The sequence below is a fragment of the Pogona vitticeps genome, chromosome 1, assembly GCF_051106095.1.
Source record: "Pogona vitticeps strain Pit_001003342236 chromosome 1, PviZW2.1, whole genome shotgun sequence".
NCBI classification, from domain to species: Eukaryota; Metazoa; Chordata; class Lepidosauria; order Squamata; family Agamidae; genus Pogona; species Pogona vitticeps.
Window position 1 is genome coordinate 142,230,566 of NC_135783.1, and position 10,529 is coordinate 142,241,094.

The 10,529-nt window shown below is 52.8% G+C and overlaps 1 protein-coding gene across 1 annotated transcript in view; it reads left to right on the forward strand.

The window, feature by feature from the left end:
• The window catches only part of GDF7 (growth differentiation factor 7), a 26,051-nt gene continuing 15,522 nt past the window's right edge, over positions 1 to 10,529 (forward strand). Inside the window, exon 1 of the mRNA XM_073002139.2 lies at positions 1 to 3,809. Within this exon, the coding sequence (XP_072858240.2) occupies positions 3,173 to 3,809 (637 nt within the window). The 5' untranslated portion in view covers positions 1 to 3,172. The remainder of the gene's footprint in view (positions 3,810 to 10,529) is intronic.

A 10,529-nucleotide genomic window follows, 5' to 3' on the forward strand; every position in this document is an offset into this window, starting at 1 on the left:
TAAATGAACAGTGCAAAGAAATAGAGGAAAATAATAGAAAGGAAAAAACCAGAGATCTGTTCAAGAAAATTGGAGATATTAAAGGAACCTTTTGTGCAAAGATGGACATGATAAAGGGCAAAAATGATAGGGACCTAACAGAAGCAGAAGACATCAAGAAGAGATGGCAAGAATACACAGAGGAATTATACCAGAAAGATCTGGATGTCCCGGACAACCCAGACAATGTAGTTGCTTACCTTGAACCAGACATCCTGGAGAGTGAAGTCAAGTGGGCCTTAGAAAGCCTGGCTAACAACAAGGCCAGTGGACGTGATGGCATTCCAGTTGAACTATTTAAAATCTTAAAAGATGTCACTGTTAAGGTGCTACACTCAATATGCCAACAAGTTTGGAAAACTCAGCAGTGGCCAGAGGACTGGAAAAGATCAGTTTACATCCCAATCCCAAAGAAGGGCAATGCCAAAGAATGCTCCAACTACTTACAATTGCTCATTTCACACACTGGCAAGGTTATGCTCAAAATCCTACAAGGTAGGCTTCAGCAGGATGTGGACCGAGAACTCCCAGAAATACAAGCTGGATGTTGAAGTCGCAGAGGAACTAGAGACCAAATTGCTAACATGCGCTGGATTATGGAGAAAGACAAAGAGTTCCAGAAAAATATCTACTTCTGCTTCATTGACTATGCAAAAGCCTTTGACTGTATGGACCACAGCAAACTATGGCAAGTCCTTAAAGAAATGGGAGTGCCTGACCACCTTATCTATCTCCTGAGAAACCTATATGTGGGACAGGAAGCAACAGTTAGAACTGGATATGGAACAACTGATTGGTACAAAATTGGGAAAGGAGTACGACAAGGCTGTATATCGTCTCCCTGCTCATTTAGCTCATATGCAGAATAGATTATGCGAAAGGCTGGACTAGAGGAATCCCAAACCAGAATTAAGATTGCTGAAAGAAATATCAGCAACCTCAGATATGCAGATGATACCACTCTGATGGCAGAAAGTGAAGAGGAATTAAAGAACCTCTTAATGAGAGTGAAAGAGGAGAGCACAAAAAATGGTCTGAAGCTGAACATCAAAAAAACCAAGATCATTACCACTGGTCCCATCAGCTCCTGGCAAATAGAAGGGGAAGATATGGAGGCAGTGACAGATTTTACTTTCTTGGGCTCCATGATCACTGCAGATGGGGACAGCAGCCACGAAGTTAAAAGATGCCTGCTTCTTGGGAGGAAAGCAACGAAAAAAACAACACAGCATCTTAAAAAGCAGAGTCATCACCTTGCCGACAAAGGTCTGAATAGTCAAAGCTATAGTTTTTCCAGTAGTGATGTATGGAAGTGAGAGCTGGACCATAAAGAAGGCTGACCGCCAAAGAATTGATGTTTTTGAATTGTGGTGCTGGAGGAGGCTCTTGAGAGTCCCCTGGACTGCAAGGAGATCAAACCTATCCAGTTTGAATGAAATCAACCCTGAATGCTCACTGGAGGGACAGATCCTGAAGCTGAGGCTCCAGTACTTCGGCCATCTCATGAGAAGAGAAGACTCCTTGGAAAAGACCTTGATGTTGGGAAAGTGTGAAGGCAAGAGGAGAAGGGGACGACAGAGGTCGAGATGGTTGGACAGTGTCAGTATTTCTGGGAGTAACTGGAATACATCGTGGATGGAAGAGTGAAGCATCAAGAAAAGAATCCCATCATTAGCGAAAGCTGTAACTGAAGCAAAAGTAGCACCGTTTCCCCCGGGGATTATGTCGAAGTGAAGCTCTCCCCAAACCCTCTCCTAAGGATGTTCGGAAGTAAACTCGACTGGATTAAGTGAATTTTGGGATCTTACTCCTATTTCCACCAAAATAAGTCTTCCTATTGAGTTTAGAAGGATTCCCAGTGTGATGTATCGGATAGACGGGCGGACTGGGAGTCAGGGGCCTTAGGTTCGAATCCCGGCTCAGCCATGGAAACTCACTAGGGGAGTGGAACCGGTGAGACCACTCCTTCAAGATCTCACTCACCTTGAACACCCTGTTAGGTTCGCTACAAGACGGTTCGACCGGACAGCACACAACACACACATACACATTGATTTTAGAGGAATATCCAGGAAATATTTTCAGGACTGTAACTTTCCTGCCGACTCTATAGAAACAGGAATAAGGGCTCACACGTTGTTTGGATTCTCCAGCGTCGCTGCTTGGTGCGGCTGTTTCTACTACTCCTCTCTCTGTGAAAGATTAAACGTGCAGCGCTTCCCCCCCCCCCCCTTCTTATCTTTTGGACTAGTTGTAGCCACGGGAGAAAATATATCAGATCCATTTTCTGGGAAGAACAGGCAGAAAGCAGGCGGGGGTGGGTGGGTGAGTGGGAGGTAGGAATTGAAAAAGACGACAAGACGACGAGTTTCCCCTCCCGAGTTCAGGGAAGTTTATCAAGGCTGTGTAACTTCCTCCGGGGTGAGTCCGGTTCCTGCCACCTTGGGAGAGGCAAGGGGACCCCCGCCCACTAGGGCGCGGGCTGAAAAGGGGAAGGGAAAGACGGGGGGGGGGGGAGAAAGAGAGAGAGAAACAACACAAAACCCTCTTGACGTCCCTGCCTCTTTCTTACACAATCCGGTGTCCAAGGGAAGGCACGATCCTGGCATCCTGTCCCTAGCGGAGCTGGGGCCAAGGAGCTTCGCGCGCCACTCTTGCCAGCGTCTCTCTCTGGTGTTATTTCCGACGGATTCAATAAAAAAGTTTTATTATTATTTATTTAAGAGAAGAAGAAGAAGAAGAAGAAGAAGAAGAAGAAGAAGAAGAAGAAGAAGAAGAAGAAGAAGAAGAAGAAGAAGAAGAAGAAGAAGAAGAAGAAGAAGAAGAAGAAGAAGAAGGGGCGGGGGAGTCGGGAAGGAAGAAGTGTGGTGTTTTTTTTTTTTTGAAAAAGCAAACACATGAGTCAAGGGTGTTGTTTGCATTTGCGGAGATCTCTCTCTCTCTCTCTCTCTCTCCCCCCCCCCCCAACCTCGCCCGCTCCGCCAGCTGGTCCAGGTTGTTTTCCCTTGTTCGCGCGCAGCCCCAGAAGCCGCGACGGGAGCGCCGTTGCCAAACCGAGGCCGCTCGGCAGGGGGCGCTGCGCGGGGTCCGAAGAGCCGCCGCCGCCGCCGCCGCCGCCGGCCACTCGGCGTGGATGGAACGCACCATGCTCAAAAGCGGCCGGGGCGCTCGCGGAGCCCTCAAAGCCCCTGCGCCAGCCGCCCGGAGCCCGCCGAGCAGTGGGTCTCCCGCCTCGGCATCACCGCCGCCACCACCACCACCGCCGCCGCCGCCTCCGTCGTCTCCTGCTGCTGCTGCTGCTGCTGGTGCTGCTGAGGCGGAGGCTGTGGGGACTGCCGCCCCCTCGCCCACAGGCGCGGGCAGGATGGAGCTGAGGGCGGCCGCCGCGCTTTGCCTCTGCTGCCTCTGGAGCGCCTGCCGCCTCCGCCACGGGCAGCTCGACGCCGCCGCCGTCAGGCCCCTGCCCCCCGCGGCCGCGGCCGGAGGAGACGCCGGGGAGGAAGAGGACGACGACGACCACCGCCAGGACCGAGACCCGGGCCGGGACTCCCCCTCTGCCCCCTCTGCTGCCTCCGGGGCCGCCTGGAAGCAAGGAGGGCGCAACGGCACGCCGCCGGTGGCCCCTCACGACTACATGGTGGCCCTTTACCACAGCCTGGCCGGCGGCAAGCAGCCCCCTCCGGCCGGAAGAACCGCGCGGGCGGGAGAGCCCGGCGGCCCCCAGCGCGCCGACACCGTCACGGGCTTCGCCGACCAAGCGCAGCCGCGAGGTGAGCCCCCTTTGCTTCGCACCCGGCCCTGGCGCGCACCTGTGCGCACCTGCGCGCCGCCCCTCTCCCGCCCCGGGGCGACCGGCCGGCGGGTGGGCTGCGCGCGCAACTGCTCCGGGGAAGGCGTCAAGGCAGGCCAGGCGCAGCTGGGGGGGGGATGCGCTGCCCCAGGTCCTGCCCCTGCCCCTGCCCCCCCAGGCCCTTCCGATACGGATTGAATCCCTTTGGGAGGACTCTTGCGCTCTGAAGTGCTTACTAAGAAACCGAGCCTTGCTTTATTCAGATGGGCCCTTTTCTTTCTTTCTTTCTTTCTTTCTTTCTTTCTTTCTTTCTTTCTTTCTTTCTTTCTTTCTTTCTTTCTAAAAAAAAAATGCTATGCCAAACCTGCCTCCAGACTTTTGCTCCAGATGCGGATATGATCGGAGAATGAAAGGGAGAGACGATGGGAAGAAAGCTCAATCTGTTTCTCTCTCTCTCTGCCAGTCCCGATCTAAACGAATTGCTAAGATTCTTTCTCACGAACCCAATCTCACGATTCAAGCCCATTCCCAAACTGCTGGAGGATAGTCTCATCCAAATCTGATCGAGCTGCGGGGGGGGGGCGCGGAGAGAAAGAAAATTATTCCCCAGCTGATCTGATTTTTTTTTCTGACCTAATTCGGAACAACGCGGCCTCCCGCGCCTGAGCCTCCCTTATATTTCTCCCCAGTCCGGCTGTGGGGCTACATCGGTTGCTCTAACAATGTATCCGAGCCTAACAAAAGAGAGAGCGTCAGAGAGCAAAAGTTGTTTTTTGGAGTGGGAGAGGAAAAGTTTCGAATTGCTAGATAATAGGAAAAGCACAGAGAAGTGTTGTTGTTGTTGTTGTTTTAAATGGGAATAATTTGGTGAAAACGTACCATATTCCCCCACACGGGGGGAAAATTTAATACAAACTAAAATGATTAAATTAATGTTGACACGAGGAGAATGGCTAGAGAAAAGATACAGGAAAATTCACTCCTTGACATAACTATGATGGTCGTACGAAAAAACCCAGTGACACAGAAAAAACTTTAACACTGGAGGATAATAATTTGTAATGTTAGATTCAAGTCTTGCGGGAATCGTTCTATAAAGAGCCAAATTGCGATTAATTAAACGGAGGTACGGTGTAGCCCCCCCCCTCCAAAGGGAGATTTTACTGACTGTGGGGAACACCCCGGTTGCAAAAAGGTGGCTGTGAGGCCAAGACTGACAACTGGGCTCCGAGCGAGACTGTGAACTCGGAGGTTTCATACAACTGTTGCGTTCGTGGATTTTGTGTGTGTACGCGTGTGTGTGCTTTTTTCCTTTTTGAGAGGAAACAAAGCGAAACAAAGACGTGTAGGAGGGAGCGAGATGAAAGGGAAGAGAAGGAGATGGTTGCTTTTAATAATAATAATAATAATAATAATAATAATAATAATAATAATAATAATAATAATAATAATAATAATAATAATAATAATAATAATAATAAACAAAACAGAAGGAAAGTAGAAAGAAGCCCAGGAGGATGGAAAGGGCAGGGAACTTCTTTGAGCAATGGGGTGGTGATGGAAGCGGAGGGAGTGTGTTTTTCTAACGGGATCACCGGCAGAGCGGGGAGACCGCCAGCCCTGGCTCCCCCACAAGGGTGCCCGGCCCAGGTGTTTGCTCGCGCCCCCGGCCCCCGCCCCCGCAGGTACGATAGCGACGGTTCAGCTCCCCCTCGCCTGGGCTCGCGTGGCCATCTGCCGTCGGGGACGAGCTGGGAGGTGAAGGGCCAGAGGAGGGCTTTGGGGGAGAGCAGGTGTAAAGGAGAGGGAGGGGGAGGGAATCGCCACTGCTGACAGGCAGCCAATCCTGAGAGGCTTGTGCCTTCCGCTGAGGCGGGGCGCCCCCCCCGATCCTATCCCTCGAAAGGGGGCGCTCTCGCCCACCCTCCCAGGGTTTACCTCCTTCTCCAGCGGGAGGCTCCTTTGTTCTCGTCCCCCCCCCCTCTCGGAGCCCGGGGGAGACGCCTTTGCCTCCACCTGCACCTCCACCTCGGCCGCCGCTCTTCCTTCCCGGGGTCGAGCTCCTGATCCTCCTCCTCCTCCTCCTCCTTCCTGCGCTGGCGGGCAAGGCATGCCTGCCGCCCCTTGTCCCTCTTGCCCGTCGCCTGCCAGGGCCATCAAGGAGGACCCACCCAAAACTAGGCACTCCTTCCAGCTTCCTTCCTTCCTTCCCCTTCGGGATTCTTGGGCGGAGGCGGCGTTTCTCGTTTCCCGGTCTTGGCAAGGGAATCAGTGTGTTTGTGTGTGTGTGTGTGTGGGGGGGTTAGGGGTCCACAGCTGGGCTCCTCTGGATCGTTTTGGTCTCCCCTGGAGTCCTTCGCTAAATGCGATACCAACGCCAGGTTGAGCCGGAGAGGTAGGAAAAGAGGAGCGTCAGCCAGTCGACTCCCGGGCGACAGATACGAGGGCATTAGGCGGTTCTTGCGCACCGTCTGGCCTTCGCCCGGGGCTTGACATCGGCCCCGGCCCCTTTGAAGTTTGAAATTGGCCGAACCAGAGGGAAGATTTGCTGGGAGAGGCCTGCGATCTCCGTTCGCGCCTGATGTTCGCACCGCGGACAGAGCCTAGCGATGGCTTGAAACCCCGACGGGTCTCGTTTGGAGAACTTGACGCGGGCGCTGCCTCTCTCCCCTTGAAAGCCCCCGGTCCCTCGCTTCTTCGTATTCACGGGGGCCGGCTTTCCGATTCCTAGTTAATCACTTGTAGGACTTCCTGCCGGTTGTGAAATTGCGCTGACGGTGACTCACCCAACCACAAAACGTCCCGAAACAGCGCCTCTGGTTTAAAAAAAATGTTTTAGATCCGTGCAACAAAAGAGGGCCCAATCCAGCCCGCGGAAACACTTTCCTGCCAGCACTTCTCTTACCACTCTTTTAATTCTAGACATTTTTTCCACCTTTCTGTAAAAGCTTCCCAGCATTAGGCTTCAAGATTGAGCACATCTATTGACCGGTGACTTCCGCTCAGCTGGGGGGAGACTTCGGAAAAAACGCCCGGCTTACCATGATATATGGAAGGTGATGATGATGATGGAAGGGGAAGATATGGAGGCAGTGACAGATTTTACTTTCTTGGGCTCCATGATCAGTGCAGATGGAGACAGCAGCCACGAAATTCAAAGACGCCTGCTTCTTGGGAGGAAAGTGATGACAAACCTCGACAGCATCTTAAAAAGCAGAGACATCACTTTGCCAACAAAAGTCCGAATAGCCAAAGCTATGATTTTTCCTGTCCTGATGTATGGAAGTGAGAGCTGGACCATAAAGAAGGCTAACCGCTGAAGAATTTATGCCTTTGAATTGTGGTGCTGGAGGAGGCTCTTGAGAGTCCCCTGGACTGCGAAGAGAACAAACCTATCCATTTTGAAGGAAATCAACCCTGAGTGCTCACTGGAAGGACAGATCCTGAAGCTGAGGCTCCAGTACTTTGGCCATTTCATGAGAAGAGAAGACTCCTTGGAAAAGACCTTGATGTTAGGAAAGTGTGACGGCAAGAGAAGGGGACGACAGAGGACGAGATGGCTGGGCAGTGTCTGAGAAGCAACCAACATGAAATTGACACAACTCCGGGAGGCAGTGGAAGATAGGAGGGCCTGGCGGGCTCTGGTCCATGGGGTCACAAAGAGTCGGACACGACTAAACGACCAAACGACCAAACGACGACGACGACGACGACGACGACGACGACGACGACGACGACGACGACAATAATAATAATAATAATAATAATAATAATAATAATAATAATAATAATAATAATAATAATAATAATAATAATAATAATAATAATAATAATAATGAGACGGCAGGAACTTTGCTTCTGTGAGGGAGGCGAAGTTTGGCGACAGCAGAGTTTCCCCGCTGTTGTTTCTGGCAGCGTCACTCAAGGAGTTTGTTTTGGGCAGTGCTTGCCTTGTGGAGAGAGAAGAAATATAGATAATAAATATCAGGAGGGGTGGGTGGGTGCAAGCAAGCACACAAGTGAGTAAAAACATGGATTCCAGCCCAAACGGTTTGGGTAGTGGGGGGAGAGGGGATCCAGGTTCACACGTAAGTCCTTTCACTTCTCCGACCGGGGGTGAAGGGTTTTTTTTCTGGATGAAGACGATCGGAGAGGTGGGTGGGTGGGTGGAGAGGAGGTCCTGAGCTGCCAAGTCCGAAGTGCAGGAAGGGGGCCGTCTCCCTCCGTCCCTTCAGTGTAAAATAGGGGCACGTAGGCGCGGGATGACTGGAGTAGCGCAACCCTGAAATTCCTATCCCAGTTGCCCAAATGGATGGGGCTGGCAAGGGACCAGCAGATCATCCACTGGAGGGTTCCCCAGGAACGTTTCCTTACAGAAAATTCCACTGAAATATAAGCTTGGCGTGGCTGAGATGCCCGAGGTTCACCCCCCCCCCCCCCAATTTTCTTTCTACCAAAAAAGTAAAAAGGCGCTCATCGCTTCTGGAGAAGCTGGATATCCCGGAGTAGAGGCGCAATTATGAATGAAACGTGGAGGGCGAATCATCATTACCGCCACTCTTGCTGAAATCCGTGTGCTACCTTGATGAGGCTATCGTGAGGCTATCGCAGCGGAACAAAACTGGAAGTAATGCTAGGAATCACCTGAGAATATATTTGTGGATATGCCGGGAAAGACGACGAATACATCCACGAGAAAGAACGCAAAGGCTGGTCCCCACCCAGGGTGAGGGATGAAACCTTTCCCTTGAAGCTCATCCAGAGGAAAAGTCTCTGAGGCCAAGAGTATGAAGTTGAATTGTGCCTGTTCATCTTCAAGGGAAAGAAAATGAAGGTTCAAGGGGCGGGAAGGGGTGGGGAAATCAGTGGCATTTTAACCCGCTGAGTTTTCGGCTACACACGCCTCGTAGGAAGTCTCCTTGAACTTCTGAGCTACTGTTGATGAATCGTTCGCTTTGTCCTTAAATGAGTCAAAACGGGCACACGCGGATAAAGCAGAAGAGGAACAGCAGAACACACGTTTGTGTCTAGACGGTGCGCAGGCAAGACCTTCCAGGGCAGGCACACCTGAGGAAAGGTGTCCCCTCCCGGGCGGAAGAGGCGAGGCGGAGAACAGTCGTCGTCCCCCCCCCCCGCCGCCGCCGCCGCAGCCACAGCAGGTGGAGCCCGCCACAACCATTGGGCGAATGTTCGGCCAAATTAATGAGACGGAGGGCGCTTTTAAAAATCGCTTGATTTTAAAAAAAAATTAACTTAAAACGCTAAAACCTGCCGGCCTGGCAAGCGCTCTGCGTGGCGAGCGATCCTCCTTTAGTTACTATCCTAAGAACGGGTTTTCTCCTCTCTGCCCTTTCCGCTGGAACATCAACCCCACGATCTTTGTAGGGCCGCCGAGGGGCTGGTAGTCTCCGCTCCTGAGACCACTTGTAAGTCCGTGACTTTGGCAAAGACGAGGCCGAGAGCATTTCTGATTGTTGTGTATATATACAACAATGAGAAATGCTCTCGGCCTCGTCTTTGCCATAGTCTCGTACTTTATATATATAAAACTCTGGCGTGTGGATGTCCCCACACACACACAGAGACACACACACAGAGAGACACATACACACACACACACACACTGGGGGGGGGCTTCTGCTTTTTGTCTGGGCCCCGATCCTACACCAGCTGCAGTTCAGTCCCCTGTGGTGTTGTAAGTCAGAAAGTACTGCTCACAGCCTTGTGCCGGGAGCCGCATCCGGCCTGGTCTGTTTTTTTTTCTGCGTTCGCGGACGCTGCTGCCCCGACGAAAGGCGACGGGATCCCCGAGAGTCGTCGGTCCCCCAGCCGGCCCGGTCTAGGTAGGGTCTGTGGGAATTTCTGAGCAAACTCGAACCAGCTGAGTTCGACCCCCGTTGCTACCCGGCCTCCCCTCTTCCCCCCCCCCCCCCGCCGCCTCTCCTGATCTGTTTCTCTCCGGACGTCCACCTAGATCGGATCGGGGCGAGAGCAGGAGACAAGCCTTCCCGGCGTCGGGCGGTGCGTGTCCTTTGCGGCCGGCCGGCCGGAACAGGGGATCCGGGAGAGCCGGGCTTTCAGTTGACAGCCTCTTTCTGCAAGGGTAGAAAGCGGGGTGGGGGTGGGGGGGTCCTAAGTCAAGGTCATGGGCCTCCGACGGGTCCCTCCCCCCCCCCGCCTCACTCGCTCAGTCCTCTTGTTTTCATCGATGGCTCAGAAAGCCCCGAAACGTTAATACATCAAGAAGCGAGTTTCAAGGTATCACCAAGACTCTTTGCCGTTGGCCGCCACAGAAAAGCGGCTGCGCCACCTCCCCCCCCCACCCTCACCCAAAATGTGGGCCATCGGTGGCTACCAGGCAGTCATCTGGGCTACCTCCTCCTTCCCAAACTTAGTCCAGGTTGCTGGGAGACAGCAAGAGGGAGGGTGGGGGGTGGCAGGCTGGCGAACTTCTTCTCCCCGGCCTGTGGCTCGCAGCACCCTGGACTGGAGGGGCTGCGGATGCAGCGGAGTTCTCAAATGCTGGCCCTGAAATTGTTTGCAAGGGACCGTCGCCTTCTTTGCTTCGAGATGACCGGATTTACCACGTGTTTGTGGGTGTTTTTAGGCGCCGGGCGGGGAACGGCCACTGCCTGTATTCCTCAGTTTAGGAAACCCTGCGTGCGCATCTGGATCTTACTAGAGGCAGCGCTTTCTCCTT